General features: G+C 38.4%; 1 protein-coding gene across 2 annotated transcripts in view; it reads left to right on the top strand.

Annotated features, from left to right (window-relative positions):
• Nucleotides 1-22,023, top strand: part of LOC130911234 (calcium-binding protein 8-like) — an 81,198-nt gene that overhangs the window by 33,243 nt on the left and 25,932 nt on the right. For both annotated transcript variants that reach the window (XM_057829066.1, XM_057829067.1), the window contains exons 2-4: nt 3,987-4,108; nt 12,479-12,622; nt 16,436-16,548. In XM_057829066.1, coding sequence (XP_057685049.1) covers nt 3,987-4,108; nt 12,479-12,622; nt 16,436-16,548 — 379 coding nt within the window. The remainder of the gene's footprint in view (nt 1-3,986; nt 4,109-12,478; nt 12,623-16,435; nt 16,549-22,023) is intronic.

Below are 22,023 nucleotides of genomic sequence, written 5' to 3'. Positions count from 1 at the left end.
ACGACCCACTCACGCATTGTTGCGTTCAATCTGTAATGGCGCCGTTTTACCTACATATAGAGCTAAATGGCAGCATAAAATGAGTAGAGTGAATTTTGTCAGCCTTTGGAGCCTTTTTTAATTGGCTAAAGCCTTACAATCCCTCTCCCCATGATTAGAAATATTGTGGGAAGCAATGTGGGGAAGCAAGGTAGTAATTGATCTTTTTCTTAACACCCTATGTTATTTCCCAACGCAGAGAAGATACAGTGGGGAGAACAGGTATTTGATACACTGCCAATTTAGCTGGTTTTCCCACTTGCAAGCCATGTAGAGGTCTGTAATTTGTATATCATAAATTCTCTTCAACTGTGAGGGACGGAATCTAATACAAAAATCCAGAAAATCACATTGTATAATTTTCAAATAATACATTTGTATTTAACTGCATGAAAAAAGTATTTGATACATTACCAACTATTAAATATTTCAGCTCTTAGTTCTTTTTTAAGAACCCCTCCTGTTCTCCACTCATTACCGGAAGTAACTGCACCTGTTTGAACTTGTTACCTGTATAAAAGACACCTGTTCACATGCTCAAACAAACAGACTCCAACCTCTCCACAATGGCCAAGACCAAAGAGTTGTGTAAGGACATCAGGGATAAAATAATAGACTTGCACAAGGCTGGGATGGGCTACAGGAAAATAAGCAAGCAGCTTGGTGAGAAGGTAACAACTGTTGGAGCGATTATTAGAAAATGGAAGAAGTTGACGGTCAATCTACCTTGTTCTGGGGCTCCATGCAAGATCTCACCTCGTGGGGCATCACTGATCATGAGGAAGGTGAGGGATCAGCCCAGAACTACACGGCAGAACCTGGTCAATGACCTGAAGAGAGCTGGAACCACAGTCTCGAAGAAAACCATCGGAAACACATTACGCCGTCATGGATTCAAATCCTACAGCGCACGCAAGGTCTCGCTGCTGAAGCCAGTGCATGTCCAGACACGTCTAAAGTTTGCTACTGACCATCTGGATGATCCAGAGGAGCAATGGGAGAAGGTCATGTGGTCGGATGAGACCAAAATTGAACTTTTTGGTCTAAACTCTGCTCGTCGTGTTTGGAGGAAAAAGAAGGATGAATACAACCCAAAGAACACCATCCCAACCATGAAACATGGAGGAGGAAACATCATTTTTTGGGGCTGCTTCTCTTCCAAGGGTACAGGACGACTGCACCGTATTGAGGGAAGGATGGATGGGGCTATGTATCGCCAGATCTTGGCTGACAACCTCCTTCCTTCAGTGAGAGCCCTGAAGATGGCTCTTCCAGCATGACAACGACCCAAAGCACACAGCCAAGGCAACTAAAGAGTGGCTCCGTAAGAAGCATCTTAAGTTCCTGGAGTGGCCTAGACAGTCACCAGATCTGAACCCGCTAAAAAATCTATGGAGGGAGCTGAAAGTCCGTGTTACCCGGCAGCAGCCCCTAAACCTGAAGGCTCTGGAGAAGATCTGCATGGAGGAGTGGGCCAAAATCCCTGCTGCAGTGTGTGCAAACCTTGTCAAGGACTACAGGAAACGTTTGGTATCTGTAATAGCAAACAAAGGTTTCTCTACCAAATATTAAGTTCGATTTTTGTGATGTATCAAATACTTATTTCATGCAATTAAATGCAAATTTACTATTTAAAAAATCATATACCATGATTTTCTGTTTTTTTTTGTATTAGATTCCGTCCCTCACAGTTAAAGAGAACTTATGATAGAAATTACAGACCTCTAGATGTTTTGCAAGTGGGAAAACCAGCAAAACCGGCAGTGTATCAAATACTTGTTCTCCCCTCAGTGCATATCAATTGGTACTACTACGCACAGTCATGGTTGCACTTCCCATCATGCATTTGGACAGAACAGTTAAATGGCTACAGGATCATTTACTGAAAGCTCAACAAATACACTAGATGGCAATATTTAGTCACAATATCAAAGTCACATTTATCCTTTAAAAATTACAAGTCTTTCTATCCGTGGATCCCTCTCACAGAGAGAATGTTAATAATGTAAATGCCAATATTGAGGATTTATTGTCATAATAAACAAATACAGTACTTATGTACTGTATGTTGAATGTATATATTCGTCCGAGTTTTATTCATTTTTTTCTTAATGCATTGCCAAAATGTATATGATCGGAAAATTATCGGAAATGATTGGAATTGAATCGGGAGCAAAAAAAAAAAAGCAATCGGATCGGGAAATATCGGGATCGGCAGATACTCAAACTAAAACGATCGGGATCGGATCGGGAGCAAAAAAACATGATCAAGGAAAATATCACATGCATGGCAAGTGGGCATTTGCATGTTGTTTCAGCACCATTTCTGCTTATAGTCCACGACCTGAGTCCGTCTCGTCTAGGGCTGTCCGAAACGACTAATTTCCTCCCGATTAGTCAGCCGACTATTTTTATGATTAGTCAACTAATCTAATAATTTTTATTATTATTTTTTTTTACTACTTCAATAATGACATTTTTGTTCAAGCTTATTAATTCACAAAAAACATTTTGGAACACCTAAATTCTTTATTAACGTATAAATAAATAACATAAATACCAAAAATAAATCACAAACAATAAGGTCAAATGCTGCTGGCATTAACTAGTGCAAAAAAAATGTAAACGGAAACACTGTGACTTCACCTCTTTAACAGGAGTCAAAACAATTCTTACTCTTTTTGTGGTAGGTCATTGTCTATATTGTTCTAAATGTTAAAATGAATTGCAATGTCCCCGACAACCATTTTCAGAATAATTTGTATGAGTTCAGATGCTTTTTCTGGTGTGCATTCCACATTTTTGGGGGATGGGAAAAACTGTTCAACTTTTGTTTGTTTTAACCTGAAAATAGATCAAGTAGAAGGCACACTGAAATATTACCACAATTATTTTGAATGAAAGGCACACATACCCACAGTAACTAAAATTAAATATATCGTATTAATTTTATAGTATATGTAATACTTTATAAGTATATTAAGTAACTAACATTAGTGCAGTCATGGATTACAGTAAGCAGGCCAGTAACAATCCGCTAGCTTGTTGTTTCTTGTTATCTTTGAAAATTACACTTGGGTGACGGCGCTTCAATTGTTCTTAACTTCATAGCCGACGTGCTACCGTGGTATGCGAGCTCAGCTTAGCAAAAAGTACACAAAGTGGCACCCTCCATATTTTCCTTGAAATAATTCCAGGCTCGGGCTATTCTGGTCCGCTTTTTTGGCTTTATGCCGCTTTCACGTGTTACCAATTCTGCCCTTTTTGGTAACTGGCAGTGTTTTCAACTCCTCGCCAGAGTGAGGAGTTAACCGGCGATTCACTTGGCTTCTTGTCGTCGGTTCGTCCGGGTTTGTCCGATTTCGTCCGATTTCCTCCTCAGGAAGGCGGCGGCGTGCATCAAAACACAGAGAGGCGTCAGATGGCTCTTTATGGATACTTTTATTGACCAAAACAAAAACGTGGGGGACGCAGCCACTCAACTTGGCGCTACCCGCGCACTTTTCCAACTCATCGATCTCGCTCTCTCCCTCTCGCTCGCTCGCCCACTTTCTTCTTCCTCTTTGCTCAATCTGACAACACCTGTCACATTGAAATAACAGCGGCCCCCTTGGGGGTGCCAGTAACAACCGCTTGTATCGCGAGCGCCCTCCATTCTAAACTTTAGCCACATGTATTTTTTTTAAACCCGTCATTACCCGTTGACGGTATGTTTTGCCGATGACGTCGACAACGCCGACTAGTCGGGACAGCTCTAGTCTCGTCAACCCTGCGCTGTCATATGTACTTTGCATTCCGGCACCTTATGATTTACAAATTAAGCACGGCCCACGTATCGTTACTTGTCGCATCGACATATCATGAGATTATCGGCCAGGGGTTCCCAACCCTACTCATATCACAGTTTGAGAACTGCTGATCGAAACAATGCGTTGTTGTGTTGCCAGGGACAAGATGCCGTTCCACCATGTGACGGCGGGCCTGCTGTATAAAGGCAACTACCTGAGTCGCTCACTCTCAGACAGCGACAGCGACGTGCTGGCCAGCATCTCCATGGAGGAACTTCACGGTGAGTCATCTCAATTCTAGTTCATATTCCTCTTTCATCTTAGCCATAAGAAACACTTCCGATTTGATCTGTTTATGAACCCTGATAAGACCATCTTAAGCGCATCGGTTGTATTTTGTGTCAGGAGTTTGAATGAGATGTTAGCCTAAAGATGTTTTATGATATTTTCCATCAAGCTCGGTATAATAATCTAAATGCGTTTATGTGTATGTGGCACAGCTTTCCTACTTTAACATATTTTCCAGAAGAAAAAGAAGCCAGCGAGCAGTGCAACTAAACACATCAAAGTCCCAGCAGAAAAATATGAGCTGCATACTAATCAACACACACACACACACACAAAAACAAGCGCTGACTGCTGCAGTATTGCGCACCGAGCAACACATACACAACAAAAGCATACTTTTTAGGAAATAATAACAAACTTTGCTATGTAATAGGGGAGAACAGGGTTGGTTGTCTGTCACAGTTTTTACTTTTTCATGACTTCCCATCAAAACACGTCTTAGAATCGTCATTCATTTATGACAGAAAAGCCTAATATTTTGAGTTGGATTTGAACTACTTTTCATTTTTTAACTGTGTTTTACAGTAGTTTACTAGACTGGTAGGGTTTGGTGAGGTACCATTATATTAGAATGGTTTTACAATGCTGTTTCAATGAACAATAATAATAATAATAATAAAATTTAGGGCTGTCAAAATCATCGCGTTAACGGGCGTTAATTAATTTTTTAAATTAATGACGTGAAAATATTTGACGCAATTAACGCATGCACTGAATGAGCCGCTCTCGCATTGCCTCAAACAGATTTCAATTAGGCCGTTTATGGACATTAAGAGTGAAGAGAATACCACCAGCCGCCTGGGGGCAGCGCAGCGCCGTTCCATACTAATGTTATTCCTTCTAATAGTGGGAGAATTAGTAGTTGTGAGACGTTTATGCTGTTGCTTTGTGCTCCACACATATTTCGGTAAGTTTGCTTTCTTTTAGTGGCAATTATGTGTCTCTTGTTGTATTTTGGGTAAGATATGCACAGAGATATATCTTTTATAAAGGTGAGTGGACACAGGCGTTCTTTGGGCTGCACCGTTTATTGGCATACGCTTCTGCAACTCCTTCACAACAAACAGAAGTATCATTTATGAAAGCACAACAAAAACAATATTGCTATCTCTCAAAAAAAATAATGTTCACAAAAAGACCTCTGCTACCACCTGCTGTCAACACTGTTTTTGTCAAATAAGCCTCCTAGCATGCATTGCAGCGCTACAGATGTAAATAACAATCAAAAATCATCTTCTGTAGTAATTGTTTCTTCAGTTAATCTTGCAGTTGTTTCATTAATTGCTAGCTCTGGTATTTGGTAACCCTTTATGGCAGTGACAGTGGCCCAATAAAACTGTCATAAGACCTTCATAATTATGACAAGACATTGCCATGAGCATTAATGAATGCTTATGACAGATGTAATTTTGTGATCTGAGTTGCACTTAAATGGAGTTAGTGACATAATTAGCCGGATGATACTTAATGACATCTGTAATAAGCATTCATTAATGCCCATGATTGTGTCATGTCACAATTACGATGGTCTTACGGCAGTCTTATGACGCCGTTGTCAAATAAAGTGTTACCTACTAACCCAAATAAATCAACGAATCAGCCGCAACGGACTATTAGATTCAACATAAAGGAACAAAGTAGCGGTTTATACAACCCCTTGTCAAGAGCCAAGAATCTGCATTGGACAAGGTGTCAAGAGTCAAGAATCTGTATTGGTCAAGGTGATGATGCTGGAACTTTTGTTTGGTGCTGTTCCAGTGAGATTTACAATGACGACTGCCTGAAGAAAAACATCAAAATTCCCTCAGTCCTTGATGAGGCACTGGGGAGATGGCTGTGGTTAAATCTTCAATAAATGCGCAAGTTTACATTGAAATTTTAGACAGCTTTCTCATCCCTTCAATTGAAAATGTTTTTCATTTTCCAAGATGCCAATGCATAATGCCACAGAGCTAAAACTGTTAAAGCATTCCTTAGAGTCAGTCAATGTCATGACCTGCAAATAGCCCAGATCTCAACCCTATTGAACACTTCTGCTGGAAATTGAAAGAAATGGTCCACAGCAAGACTCCGACCTGCAAGGATGATCTGGCAACTGCAATCAAAGAGAGTTGGCAGCAAATTGATGAAAAATACTCGTCAAGTCCATGCTTCAGAGACTGTAAGCTGTCATAAAAGCCAGAGGTGGTGCTACTAAATACTAGGGATGTGTTTTGATTGTTATTTCTTTGTTTTTTTTCTCATGATTCCATATTTTTTTCCTCAGAATGGAGTGATTCCATATATATTTCCCTGCACTTGCTATATAAAAGTAACATTTACTGACCACCATTTATTCATTTATTCAGGTCTTTTACTATTTCTGAATGCTAAAGAGTTGCACTTTTGAACTTATTCATTATTTTTTCAAGCTATTTATCTGAGTTTGTTCTACATGATAAAATGTCTGAGTGAGCGCTCGTCTGAGACTGATGATTCCATACTTTTTGCTAGGGGTTGTAGTCCAAAAATCACGGTAGTCTTAGTCATATTTATGTCATTTCAAAATGTCAAAATTCTTTTTCGTCTAGTTTTGGTTGACGAAATCAGAGATATTTCGCCTTGTTTTTAGTCGCCGGTTACTCAAAATTTTACCGTCTGTAAAATTCAAAAGTTTTAGGCCAAAAATGAATCAAGGCTTTCAACAATTTCGAATGAACAGATAAACAAGCACATTTTGTTGCGTTTCTAAAGACAACGCCAGCTCTGTGATGCTAATACACACTCAGTAGAATAATAACAATACATCATTTTCATCGATCGGGTCCGATCACGTCATTTTCAAAGTATCGGAATCAGCAAAAAAATATTGGACATGCCTTTTTTTTAATATACTGTATACATTTTTTAAATTAAATCGTTTTCTAATTGTATTTAAGGTTACAGACAAAACGTCTTACACTCATCCAGTCTTTAGTTTTGGCTTAAAGTAGGGCTATCAAATTTATCGCGATTACGGCGGCAATTAGTTTTTGTTTTTTTTTTATTAATCACGTTAATATATTTAACGCAATTAACGCATGCGCTGCACGACCCACTCACGCATTGTCGCGTTCAATCTATAATGGCGCCGTTGTACTTATATATAGAGCTGAAAGGCAGCGTAATATGAGTAGAGTGAATTTTGGCTGTCTTTGGAGCCTTGTTTTAATTGGCCTACGCCTTGAAATCCCTCTCTCAATAATTAGAAATATTATGGGGAGCAATGTGGGGAAGAAAGGTAGTAGTTGATCTTTTTCTTAACACCCTATTTTATTCCCCAACGCAGAGAAGATATATTAATTGGTGCCACTACGGACAGTCATGGTTGCACTTCCTATCATGCATTTGGGCAGAACAGTTAAATGGCTTCAGTATCATTTACTGAAAGCTCAACAAATACACTAGATGGCAGTATTTAGTCACAATATACAAAGTCACATTTATCCTTTAAGAATTACAAGTCTTTCTATCCGTGGATCCCTCTCACAGAAAGAATGTTAATAATGTGAATGCCATCTTGAGGATTTATTGTCATGATAAACAAAAACAGTACTTATGTACTGTATGTTGAATGTATATATTCGTCCGAGTTTTATTCATTTTTTTCTTAATGCATTGCCAAAATGTATATGATCGGGAAAAATTATTTACAGGGGAGATACGTAGCGAGAAAATGAAGCAACTTGAAGTTAGTTTAATTTTACAGCAGCAATATTTCGCAAGAGCCAGAGAGATGAAAGAAAGCGCCACAAAGGCTAGTTGCGAGATTGTTGAAATTATTAATTAAAAAAAATAATAAAGCAAATGTGACACACAGAATTGCTAAAATTTGCTTAAAATATATTGTTCTACATAAAGGAAGTCAGTCAAGGTCGGCCCCCCACATTTTTACCATTCCAAATCTGGGCCCCATTGCAAAAAGTTTGGACATCCCTGCTTTACACAGTCGCTAGAAACAGAAATGTTGTTTAATCCATCTGCAGGCGACTGGGAGATTTTTGATTAATTGATTGATTGATTGATTTTTATGACACTTTGTGGGTGTGCGCTGGTCTAATGGAAAACGCAGTGCTGGTCCTCATGGGAAACACAGTCTTCTTTAAGACAAAACGCTACCACTTTTGTCCACTGGCGTCGCTAAAATCAACCAGAACTGAAAAATTACCAAGTGTTTCTTTTAGACCAGGGGTGTCCAAACTTTTTGGAAAGGGGGCCAGATTTGGTGTGGTAAAAATGTGGGGGGCCGACCTTAGCTGACGTCCTTTACGCAGAACAATATATTTCAGCAAATTTTAGCAAGCCATTCTGTGTGTCACATTTGCTTTATTTTTTATTTTTTAATTAATAATTTCAACAATCTCGCAAATGGCGTTCTCTTTCGACTCTCGGACTCTTGCGAAATACTGCTGTGAAATTAAACTAGCTTCAAAAGTTGCTTCAATTTCCCCCCTGCATATCTTCCTCGTAATCTTGTCGTACATGTCAGCGTGTCTTGTTTGGTAATATCGCCTCACATTGAATTCTTTAAAAACAGCAACTGTCTTTTTGCAAATGAGGCAGACACAGTTGTTGCGTATTTTATTGAAGAAATAGTCCAATTTCCACCTATCCTTGAAGCGTCAGCCGTCGCAGTCAACTTTTTTTTTTTGTTGATTGTCGCCATTTTAGAAAATTGGAAGTCAAGGATCACATGGGGTAATGTTGCTTAGAGTGCTGTTGCCTTTTTGTGGGTAAATGAGGAGCAGCATTTAGTGTGTAAGCTACTTCATATGCTGGTAGCAGTACTGCTGACCAATTTATTAAGTCTGTGTGCGGGCCAGACGTTATTGATCTTATGACAGAGGCTGGGGGCCGGATGAAATTTGTCCACGGGCCGCATTCGGCCCCCGGGCCGCACTTTGGACATGTCTGTTTTAGACACTGATTAGCATAATTGCTAATTGCTATTAACGTCTAATCAACAAAGAATACAAACAATACAATTGGCTTAATTTACTCACCTCTGACCTCTGATGGAGGCTCACTGGATTTAACAACACAAAAGACAGTCGAACTCTTTACACTTTGTAATGTAGTATTATTGATTCAGCAACCCAACGTGAGAGTAGCAGTGAACTCTTTCTCTTACTCTAATCACTGGCGGATGTACGCAGCCTTAAATTACACACAAACAAGGACGCAAAATGGAGTCCTCATAGCTGCCGGCAAAAATCAATAATCAAATTTGTTGGCCACTAATTTTTTAATCAATTTTAATCGATTTAAACAATTAGTCGTTGCAGCCTTAGCAAATGCCATGCGAACGCTACTGGAGTGCTGTCAGCATTGCTGCAGAGATTGAAGAGGTGGGGGGTCAGCCTGTTAGTGCTCAGACCATACGCCGTACTCTACATCAAATTGGTGTGCATGGCTGTCACCTCAGGGGGAAGCCTCTTCTGAATACAGTACACAAGAAAGCCCGCCCGTCTCATCAGACCGTAGACCAGGGGTCAGCAACCCTGGTCCTCGAGTGCCACTATCCAGCTTGTTTTCCATGTCTCCCTCCTTTGACACACCTGAATCAAATGATCAGCTCATCAGCAAGCTCTGCAGGAGCCTGATAACGATCAGGATTATTTGATTCAGGTGAGTTAAAGGAGGGAGACATGGAAAACAAGCTGGATAGTGGCACTCGAGGACCAGGGTTGCTGACCCCTGCCGTAGACCATAGGACATGGTTTCAGTAATCCATGTGCTTTGTTGACATGTCTTCGCAAACTGTGTACCGTCTTCAGAAGAAGCTTCCTCCTGGGGTGACAGCCATGCACACCAAGTATGAAAGGACAGTTTGAAAATGTCATGCGTTGTGAGCATATGACATAAACAATGCTACATTTTCATCTTGCTGTCATCTCAAAAACTGGCATTTGTCTTATGTTTTAGTCTACCATGACACATTTTAGGACGGAACATCATGAAAAAATGGTTCATTGATGAAATATTTTTGTTATTGTAATCGTTGACAAAAACAACAATGAACAATAACTCATTGCAGTCAAGTACGAAAGAGAATATAGTCATAATATTACAAGAATAATGACATACTACGTAATACTAAGTGACAATATACCTTGTTCTCCCTTATGTGCAACTTATTTCATTGGCTACTATTGCTGGCGATAGACATCCAATTAGATTGGAAGTCTATCTATCTATCTCTTGTGCGCGTGCACAAATATTCACATAATAGCTTTCCAATGGTGTCACATTAAGGCGCCACCTGGAAAATTGCTTGAGCAGAGAGAGAGCGAAAGGCCATGTCACAAGTGTTAATATGCTGGAAAGCATCGGTGCTGCATTAATGAGTCCATATTTCATTTATATTCATATGCTTGGACAGTACGAGCGCATTAACTCGTTGGCTGCCATTCACGATGATAAACGATACACAGTTTAAACATATTCAAAACTGATTTACATTGAGCACACAGTAACTTTGGCAGAGGAAAACAATACTCATTCTAAAGAAACATCAACAACAATCATATTGTTTTAATAATGTTATTTTATAAATTTACTCACTGGCTGCCATTAACAATGATAGAGAATGAACATTTGTCCATTTTTTCAGTCTCTTAATAAATATTGTACTGCATTATGTTGTGTTTTATGTTAAGTTTTATGGTTTAAATGTTATGTTATGTCATGTCATGACATGCCATGCCATGCCATGCCATCGTATGTTGTTATGTTGTGTTTTATGTTGGGCGGTCAAACGATTAAAATTTTTAATCGAGTTAATTACAGCTTGAAAATCAATTAATCGTAATTCATCGCAATTCAAACCATCTATAAAATATGCCATATTTTTCTGCAAATTATTGTTGGAATGGAAAGATAAGACACAAGACGGCTATATACATTCAACATACGGTACATAAGTACTGTATTTGATTATTTTAACAATAAATCAACAAGATGGCATTAACATTATTAACATTCTGTTAAAGCGATCCATGGATTGAAAGACTTGTAGTTCTTAAAAGATAAATGTTAGTACAAGTTATAGAAATGTTATATTAAAACCCCTCTTAATGTTTTCATTTTATTAAAATTGTAAAATTTTCAATCAAAAAATAAACGAGTAGCTCGCCATTGTTGATGTCAATAATTACACCATGCTCACTCATGTTACTAACTTATAAAATCAGTTGGACCCAAGCGCCAGCAGAGGGCGCCAAACACCAAAAAACAAGTAACAAGCGGAGATTACACTGTAGTGTCATTTTAATCTGTTTGAGCGGGGCATGTGTGTTAATTGCGTCAAATATTTTAATGTGATTCATTTAAAAAATTAATTACCGCCCGTTAACGCGATAATTTTGACAGCCCTTGTTTTAGGTTATGTTGTGTTTTAGGTTATGTTACATTATGTTAGGCCAGGCTGGTCTAAACTAAGCTAAGCTATATATCCGCTTATATTTTCGTTTTTTCAATTTTAGTTGCATTGCTAATTTAAAAAAGGTGGAACACAGAATATATTCTTTTTTTTTTTTTTTTTTTTGTTTTCTTATTTTTAAAAAATGGGCAGAAAAAACCATTTAAAAAAATTTTTCAACAAATATTTATTTTAATTTTACTTATGATTTATTTTAATTTTACTTATTAAAACTTATTTCATGTTTTAAAAATTGTTTGTCCACTTTTATTTATTTATTTTACATTTTTTTTAATATTCTTTTTTTAATTTTTAGAAAAGGACTTTTATTTTTTATTTTTTAAATAAGCTAACAAAAAATAGGAAAAAAGAAAATATTCTCTTCTAGTCATGATTTATTTTATTTTGTATTACTATTTTTTTATTATTCATGTATATCCATTTTTATGAGAGAAAACATTTTTAGTTTAAAATTTCTTTTAAACTTTTTACTTTACATTTTTTTTCACATAATACAGGGATTTTGTTGGAAATATCTCCTCTCAAAGTTTTATGATAAATTTTTTTTTTCATTTTACATATTCATTTGAAACTTTTTTGTCTTTTTAAAAATGTAAAAATAGTAAATACACTAATTTCGGTGTTTCTCAATCTCTCTTTGAGGACTGCTGAAATTTCATTTGAACTTTATTTTAACAAGAAACATGAAATCGATGCACATCATTTACTTTTGCATGCCACAGAAAATGATGTCGCGGGCCAGATCTGGCACCCTGGCCACAAGTTTGTACACCTCTGTTCTAACTCCTTGAATGCTAATTCATAAATTTGGGCTAGCGAAGTTGACTGCGTGTTTGTCCGGCAGAGATCCGGGAGGCCTTCAAGGTTCTTGACCGCGACGGGAACGGTTTCATCTCCAAGCAGGAGCTGGGAATGGCCATGCGCTCCCTGGGCTACATGCCCAGTGAGGTGGAGCTCGCCATCATCATGCAGAGGCTCGACATGGACGGTGGGGGAACATTTCCACACGCATTTGCATGTCTGCTTAATAATTCATCAAAAGTTGTCACTACAGATGGAAAGCAGCATTTGCTTGATGATGCAATACAGAGAAGTTGATAGGGAAGCTTTTGTTTTGAAAGGAGAATGAATCAGCCGCCGAGTGGCTGTTTTGCATGGTAGTTTTTATTTTGAATGCATCAGGAAGTGGTTGACAAGTCATTTTCTGGTAGGGCAGCTTTAGTTTTGGGATAAAATGAGGTGCCGGTCACCAGGGGCGGATCCACCAGGGTGGCATGGTGGGGCAACTACCACCCTAAAAGATACAGTAGGCTTGCCACCCCAGTTGGCACCGATGAAAACTTATGGATATACAGTGATCCCTCGCTACTTCACGCTTCAAACATCATGCCCTCAGTCCATAGCAGATTTTTTTTTTTTTTCAATTAACTCATTTGCTCCCAGAAACGTATAAATACGTTCTATTTTTAAATGCTTCATTATCCCAAAAACGTATTTATACATCTTTTGCGTTTAAAAAATTTTTTTTTTTTTTTTACAAGAAGAATCTATAGCTTGTGATCTATATGAGAGAAAAAAAACAAGGCTCCAAACCCATTTTAAAGCAATAAAACTGGCCACTGGAGGGCAGTAGTGCATTTTGTAAAGACCCGCAACCCGATTCAAAACAATGAAAAGCCGGGCAGCACGGTCGGAGCGGTAGCGGCAGTATGCCAGGCGGCGGACGACCAAACAAAACAACCGAAAGGACGCCTGGAATGCCAGGCGTTGGATGACGGAGCAAAACGACTGAGACCACCGTGCAGTGGGCTCGTCAAGCAGACCCCGCAGAGATTAAAAAATAATCAATCTTTGTGAGACAGACAACGATGAGGGAAAAGTTTACACGGCAGACGCGGCGACATCGGCGTCATCTCGGCGACAACAGGCGTCATCTCTCAGTAGTCATGTGTAAACAAAATGTTACTTTGCTATCAAAAGCTCTATTTGTCTTGTTCATTATGATATTTTGTAAAAGGAAAATGTTATTCAGATATTTGGGATGCAACTAATGCAAAAAACAGCTGTGTTAAAGTCAAAGTTATGTTTGAAATGTATGCGTTTACAAAAAGCTCATTTTTTCCCGTTTTTTTTTCATTAGAAATTGGAAAACTGCTCAAACTAAGCTATTTTGTAATGCTGATTTCTAAAGAATGGAAGAAGATATGAACTTACTTTTTTTCTGCTGAAAGAAAAGAGTCCAATCTTTCTTTTGGTGGGTTCCATGTTTATATACCAATAGAACAGAATTTTCTGTGGGCTTTGCAAAATCAGTCAAAATCCAGAAAACGGCCGGGAGTGAAGGGCCTTGCTCTGGTGAAAATGGATGGGAATGAATGAGTTAAAAGAAATAATATTTTATCTTGAAAGGCTGTGCCTTTCCCGTAGGACAGCTTTTATTTTGTTCGGACAACAACCCAACCTCCTTATGGAAGGCTGGATTTTATTTTGGAAAGATGAAGAATGAGTTGGCATGTAACCTTCTTGTGGTAGCAATTTTATTTAAAAAGATGAGGAAACAGCATCCTTGTGGTGGAATGGCTTTTATTTTGAAATGATATGACCTTCTTGTGTGTCAGCTTTTACTTCGGGAGGATAACTACCCAGCGTCCACGTGGTGCGTTGAGGTGGTTTACTTTTTTATTTTGAAAGGATGAAAATCCAACCCCCAGTGTGACCTTGTTGTTTGGCAGGAAGGATGAAGTATTAAATTCTATGTGTTGGGGTAGTTTTTATTGTGAAATGACATGTTATTCTTGTTGGACAGCTTTTATTTTGGAAAGATGAAGTGTTTGTCAGCAGGTAAATTATTTTTCGAAAGAATGGAGAATCAAATTTTTTTTTTTTTTTTTTTTTTAAAGGATGAAGAACTTACCTCCTTACCTCTGTTTGACAGCTTTTAATTTGGGAAGACAAAGAACCAGACTCAGTGTGATGAACTGGCTTTTACAGTGGAATGAAAAAAGTATCTGAACCTTTTGGAATTTCCTACATTTGTGCATGAAATCACCCTCAAATGTGTTTTGATCTTTGTCAAAATCACAGAGATGAAAAAAACAGTGTCTGCATTAACTAAAACCACCCAAACATTTATAGGTTTTCATATTTTAATGAGGATAGTATGCAAGCAATGACAGAAGGGAGAAAAATAAGTAAGTGAACCATCATATTTAATATTTTGTGCCCCCCATTTGGCAGCAATAACTTCAAACAGACGCTTCCTGTAGCTTGAGACCAGTCTGGCTCATTGATCAGGATTAATCTTGGCCCATTCTTCTTTACAAAACTGCCATAGTTCAGTCAGATTCCTGGGATGTCTGGCATGAATTGCTGTCTTTAGGTCATGCCACAGCATCTCAGTGGGGTTCAAGTCTGACTTTGACTTGGCCACTCCAGAAGGGGTATTTTGGTCTTCTAAAACCATTCTGAAGTTGATTTACTTCTGTGTTTTTGATCATTGTCTTGTTGCAGCATCCATCCTCTTTTTAGCTTCAACTGTCTGACAGACGGCCTCAGGTTTTCCTCCAAAACATCTTGATAAACTTTTGAATTCATTCTTCCATTAATGATTGCAAGTTGTCCAGGCCCCGAGGAAGCAAAACAGCCCCAAATCATGATGCTCCCTCCACCATGCTTCATGTTGGGATGAGGTATTGATGTTGGTAAACTGTTCCATTTTTTTCTCCACACATGACATTGCGTGGTCCTCCAAAACAATTCAACTTTGGTTTCATCAGTCCACAAAATATTCTGCCAAAACCTCTGTGGAGTGTCCGAGTGCCTTTTTTCGAACATTAAACGATTAACAATGTTTTCTACAGACAGCAGTGGCTTCCTCCATGGAGTCCTGCCATGAACACTATTCTTGGTCATAGTTTTACATATAAGTGATGTGTGCACAGAGATATTGGACTGTGCCAGTGATTTCTGTAAGTCTTCAGCAGACAGTCTAGGGTTCTTTTTTAGTATTCTGCGCTGAACTCTTGGCATCATCTTTGGTGGATGGCCACTCCTTGGGAGAGAAACAACAGTGCCAAACTCTCTCCATTTGTAGACAACTTATCGACTGTCGATTGATGAACATCCAACTTTTAGAGATTGTTTTGTATCCTTTGCCAGCTTTATACAAATCAACAATCCTTGATCGTAGGATTCAGACAGCTCTTTTGACGAACCATGATGCACATCAGACAATGCTTCTCATCAAGAAATTTCTTACCAGGTGTGTGTTTTATAGTGGGCAGGGCAGATTTAAACTACTCATCAGTGTTTGGGCACACACCTGACTTAAAATGTTTGGTAAAAATTGGTTTCAATTGCTCTTTAAGTCTCCTTAGGCAGAGGGTTCACATACTTATTTTTTCCCCCTTCTGTCATTGTTTGTATGCTATACTCATTAAAATATGAAAACCTATAAATGTTTGGGTGGTTTTAGTTAAAGCAGACACTGTATTTTCATCTGTGTGATTTTGACAAAGATCAGATCACATTTGATGGTGATAATGCAGAAATGTGTGAAATTCCACAAGGTTCAGATACTTTTTCATAGCACTGTATGTAGCAAAGATGAAGAACCTGCTGCCATGCAGTTTGCCTTATTTTATTTTGAAAGGATGTAGAACATCAGACTTCATGAATCACTTTGGGTATCTTTCCAATCTGTATTGTCACCACGTTACATCATCATCATCAGTACAAGTTGTCGGCAAATAAGTCGTTTTACCATGACAGGGCGGCTGGTAATAAGTGTTTTATTTTGAAGGTGATGGCCAGGTGGACTTTGAGGAGTTTATGACCATCCTGGGCCCAAAACTTCTCTCTTCTGAAACAAGAGAAGGTTTCCTGGGAAGCACCATAGACACCATCTTCTGGCAGGTACTGGAAACACGCATTACTCCTTTCATTGGTTGAAGCGACTCCATGGACGCTTTTATCGCACTAATCACTGTCTGCGACGAGCGCTTTGACTTTATACTCCGCTGTGAAGCCTTTTTTTAATTAGAGTTCAGTGCGGCGTGCTCTGGTGCTATAATTCATCCGTATGCAAATGAGGTGTCGCATGCCACATTGAACACATGCAAATGAAGCTCGTATGTTATGAAGTGGTGACCGGGCAACTCTTTTATTACGTTTGATTGTCTGTGTTGCTTCACATTTACCTCATTGGCAGCCAGTGAGGTAAATAGCCGTACCCTTTAAACGTTGTAATTATCTACCCAGGTAGTGTTTGTCAGTGGTTACTAAGTACTCACTTTTTTTACTTACCGTAATTTTCAGACAATATGTCGTACCGGACTATAAGCCGCAGGTGTCCTCACTGTATAATGGGCTATTTACAAGAAAAGATTCTAACCGGTACCACTTTATTTGACAGCAGTGTCATACAACATAGTCAAAAGACTGACATAAGACGGTCATAATCATGACATGACACTGTCATGAGCATTAATGAATGCTTATGACAGATGTCAGTGTTTCCCCTAGGATTTTTTGAAGCTGTGGTGGTGGTGGTGGTGGGCCGCGTTAGAGTCGGACAACCCCTTCATGTGCCGCGGTGAATTTGTTTCATATCATGACAAATAAGATTTTTTTCGCGACGTTTATTTTTTTGTAAGAACTAGAGATGTCGATCAGGATGCCGATCAATCGGGTCCGATCACGTCATTTTCAAAGTATCGGAATCGGCAGAAAAATATCGGCCATGCCTTTTTTAAATATATATATATATATTTTAATTAAATCGTTTTCTAAATGTATTTGACGTTATAGACATAATATGTTACACCCAGCCAGAGTCTTTAGTTTAGGCTTAAGGTACCAAAAACGGCGTAATAAATTTTTTAAAAAATGTATTAACGCAATTAATCCATCCGTTACACGACCCACTCACGCATTGTCGCGCTCAATCTGTAATGACGCCATTTTACCTGTTTAGAGCTATAAAAGACAGCAGAATAAGAGTAGAGTGAATTTTGGCAGCCTTTGGATCTTTTACAATAGGCTAAAACCTTACATTCTCTCGCCCAACTATTAAAAATATCATGGGAAGCAATGTGGGGAAGCAAGGTAGCAATTGATCATTTTCTCAACTCCTTAAGTTATATCCCAACGCAGAGAAGATATATGAATTGGTAGCACTACGCACAGTCATGGGTCCACTTCCCATCATGCATTTGGGTTGAATGGCTGCAGTATCATTTACTGAAAGCTCAACAAATACACTAGATGGCGATATTTAGTCAGAATATACAAAATCACAAGTCTTTCTATCCATGGATCCCTCTCACAGAAAGAATGTTCATAATGTAAATGCTTCTTGAGGATTTATTGTCATAATAAACAAATACAGTACTTATGTACTGTATGTTGAATGTATATATTCGTCCGAGTTTTATTCATTTTTTTCTTAATGCATTGCCAAAATGTATATGATCAGGAAAAATTATCGCGAATGATTGGAATTGAATCGTGAGCAAAAAAAAAAAAAGTAATCGGATTGGGAAATATCGGGATTGGCAGATACTCAAACTAAAACGATCGGGATCGGATCGGGAGCAAAAAAACATGATCGGAACAACCCTAGTAAGAACCTTAACCTTTGCAAAGTTTGCATCCTGCCTGCGAACATTTGATTTTAATGGACTAAAAAAAATAAAAAGGGAAATCAGCAATAAATGGTCAATTTTTAGTGAGGCGTGCTGCAAGTTCGTCCCCCTGATTCTCAAGACTGTCTTCACCTACACAGGAATAAGAACAAAATGAGATCTAGCAAATGAAGACACTCAAGCATCTCTAACTTACATTGTGCATTTGACTAAATGTCTTACTGTTCATTGCAGACAAATATCTCTAACAGTTCACTGTTGACATGGGCACTATCAACGCAATGGCCGACAGTTGCCGTCAACAGCACTCCCCATTTATCAATCTGTGATGCCATTTTTGACATCATGACATCTGACCTGGTCCATATCCTGAAACACATTCAATGTTTTACCCATTTGGATTTAAATCAAATATGTCTAATTTACATTAGTCAATCTGACTTCAGTTCAAATTGAAGTCTTTGCTGGAGTTACTTTTCTTATTTTTAGTGCAAATTCATATAATGATTTGTTTATACTTCTTTCAATGTAAATACGCCATCTGTCTTGTAATTTTTTGGATAAGGAATATGCCAAGTTATAGACAATAATAATAATAGAGCTGGGAATCTTTGGGCACCTAACGATTCGATTACGATTACGATTCAGAGGCTCCGATTCGATTATAAAACTATTATTGATGCACCCCCCTCGTTTTTTTTCCTTCTTAATTTTTTGTACATTAGTTCCAAAATTGTTCAAAAATCCTCTCAGGAACCAAACTACTATTTCAGTATCAAGTTAGCATAAAACAGTAAACAAACATACAAAAATAACAGTAAATAAAATACTCCAGTCCCCATTCTGTATCAGCATCTTTAAACTACATTCAATTAATTTAATGTTGTGAATCAACTGTTACAGTTGTTAAAATTGCTCCCGTAATTCCATAATTTCCCTTATGTGTACTTTTGTCAAAGTTTTAAAACTATTTCATCATTTAAAGATAGATTCAAGACAAGATTCTGCCGATTTAGGAGTATTTCAGATAAAAAGTTAATTACAGTGCCTTGCAAAAGTATTCGGCCCCCTTGAACCTTGCAACCTTTCGCCACATTTCAGGCTTCAAACATAAAGATATAAAATTTTAATTTTTTGTCAAGAATCAACAACAAGTGGGACACAATCGTGAAGTGGAAAAAAAATTTATTGGATAATTTAAGCTTTTTTAACAAATAAAAAACTGAAAAGTGGGACGTGCAATATTATTCGGCCCCCTTGTGTTAATACTTTGTAGCACCACCTTTTGCTCCAATTACAGCTGCAAGTCGCTTGGGGTATGTTTCTATCAGTTTTGCACGTCGAGAGACTGACATTCTTGCCCATTCTTCCTTGCAAAACAGCTCGAACTCAGTCAGGTTGGATGGAGAGTGTTTGTGAACAGCAGTCTTCAGCTCTTTCCACAGATTCTCGATTGGATTCAGGTCTGGACTTTGACTTGGCCATTCTAACACCTGGATACGTTTATTTTTGAACCATTCCATTGTAGATTTGGCTTTATGTTTTGGATCATTGTCCTGTTGGAAGATAAATCTCCGTCCCAGTCTCAGGTCTTGTGCAGATACCAACAGGTTTTCTTCCGGAATGTTCCTGTATTTGGCTGCATCCATCTTAACGTCAATTTTAACCATCTTCCCTGTCCCTGCTGAAGAAAAGCAGGCCCAAACCATGATGCTGCCACCACCATGTTTGACAGTGGGGATGGTGTGTTCAGGGTGATGAGCTGTGTTGCTTTTACGCCAAACATATCGTTTTGCATTGTGGCCAAAAAGTTCAATTTTGGTTTCATCTGACCAGAGCACCTTCTTCCACATGTTTGGTGTGTCTCCCAGGTGGCTTGTGGCAAACTTTAAACGAGACTTTTTATGGATATCTTTGAGAAACGGCTTTCTTCTTGCCACTCTTCCATAAAGGCCAGATTTGTGCAGTGTACGACTGATTGTTGTCCTATGGACAGACTCTCCCACCTCAGCTGTAGATCTCTGCAGTTCATCCAGAGTGATCATGGGCCTCTTGGCTGCATCTCTGATCAGTTTTCTCCTTGTTTGAGAAGAAAGTTTGGAAGGACGGCCGGGTCTTGGTAGATTTGCAGTGGTCTGATGCTCCTTCCATTTCAATATGATGGCTTGCACAGTGCTCCTTGAGATGTCTAAAGCTTGGGAAATCTTTTTGTATCCAAATCCGGCTTTAAACTTCTCCACAACAGTATCTCGGACCTGCCTGGTGTGTTCCTTGGTTTTCATAATGCTCTCTGCACTTTAAACAGAACCCTGAGACTATCACAGAGCAGGTGCATTTATACGGAGACTTGATTACACACAGGTGGATTCTATTTATCATCATCGGTCATTTAGGACAACATTGGATCATTCAGAGATCCTCACTGAACTTCTGGAGTGAGTTTGCTGCACTGAAAGTAAAGGGGCCAAATAATATTGCACGCCCCACTTTTCAGTTTTTTATTTGTTAAAAAAGTTTTAATTATCCAATAAATGTTGTTCCACTTCATGATTGTGTCCCACTTGTTGTTGATTCTTGACAAAAAAAATTAAATTTCATATCTTTATGTTTGAAGCCTGAAATGTGGCGAAAGGTTGCAAGATTCACGGGGGCCGAATACTTTTGCAAGGCACTGTAGGTTCGCTACAACAGAGCCTTCTACACTCAAAAAAAAAAAAAAGACTCCGGTAGGTTGTAAAGTTTACTAAAAGACAATGTGCATTTTCAGCAAGAACACATCATGTTTCCAAGGTGAGCATGATTCAATCATGCAGTCCATACATAAACATGAACAATGAATGAGTAGCTAGATTAGATCATGTTGATGCAACATAATGTTAACGTCCCTTTCCAACCAATTGCAATAGTCTCGTCATTTCTTGTGAGATTTAAAAGTAGGGGTTGCCAACTCCCTGAAAAAATAAGTGACACCTCATTGCTAGAGCCGGCCAACCCAATAACCGTCACCATTTAATTATTATTTTGTTTGTGAAAAGTGATTTTTTTTTTAATTAGATGGGGCTTTGCAAGGCACAGGCCCAGCTAGTAAAATTCCTCAACTTTATATTAATTTCTTTCTTTCATAATCTTATTATCCACGTTTTTTCGGCACACTGGAGACTCCAAACCGTTTGACCGACCGGCACTGTTTAAATATCTAAATTCCATTCATTTTTAATGACAAGCATTTTCCCTTCATTTTCAATGACTGGAAAACATAGGTGGTTGTGATTTTTGACCACTTACCATTACAGCCCATTGACATTGAAGTGGCGCCTAAGTAAGTCAATACCACCGACAGCTATGTACATCCATGCCATTGACTATCATGAATGTCGCTACTATTGATGCCAATGTAAATGTACTGGATTCCATTGAGGCATATATAAATCGATGCCATTGACGGCCATTTGCGTTAAAATTAGGGCTGTCAAACAATTAAAATGTTTAATCGAGTTAATCACAGCTTAGAAATTAATTCATCGTAATTAATCGCAATTCAACCACCCCTAAAATATGGCTTATTTTTCTGTAAATTATTGTTGGAATGGAAAGATAAGACAAGACGGATATATACATTGAACATACTGTACATAAGTACTGTATTTGTTTATTATAACAATAAATCCACAAGATGGCATTAACATTATTAACATTCTTTCAGTGAAAGGGATCCACGGATAGATTCTTAAAGGATAAATGTGAG

Source organism: Corythoichthys intestinalis, unplaced genomic scaffold (genome assembly GCF_030265065.1).
Source record: "Corythoichthys intestinalis isolate RoL2023-P3 unplaced genomic scaffold, ASM3026506v1 HiC_scaffold_23, whole genome shotgun sequence".
Taxonomy (NCBI): domain Eukaryota; kingdom Metazoa; phylum Chordata; class Actinopteri; order Syngnathiformes; family Syngnathidae; genus Corythoichthys; species Corythoichthys intestinalis.
This window is presented reverse-complemented; position numbering and strand designations above follow the sequence as displayed.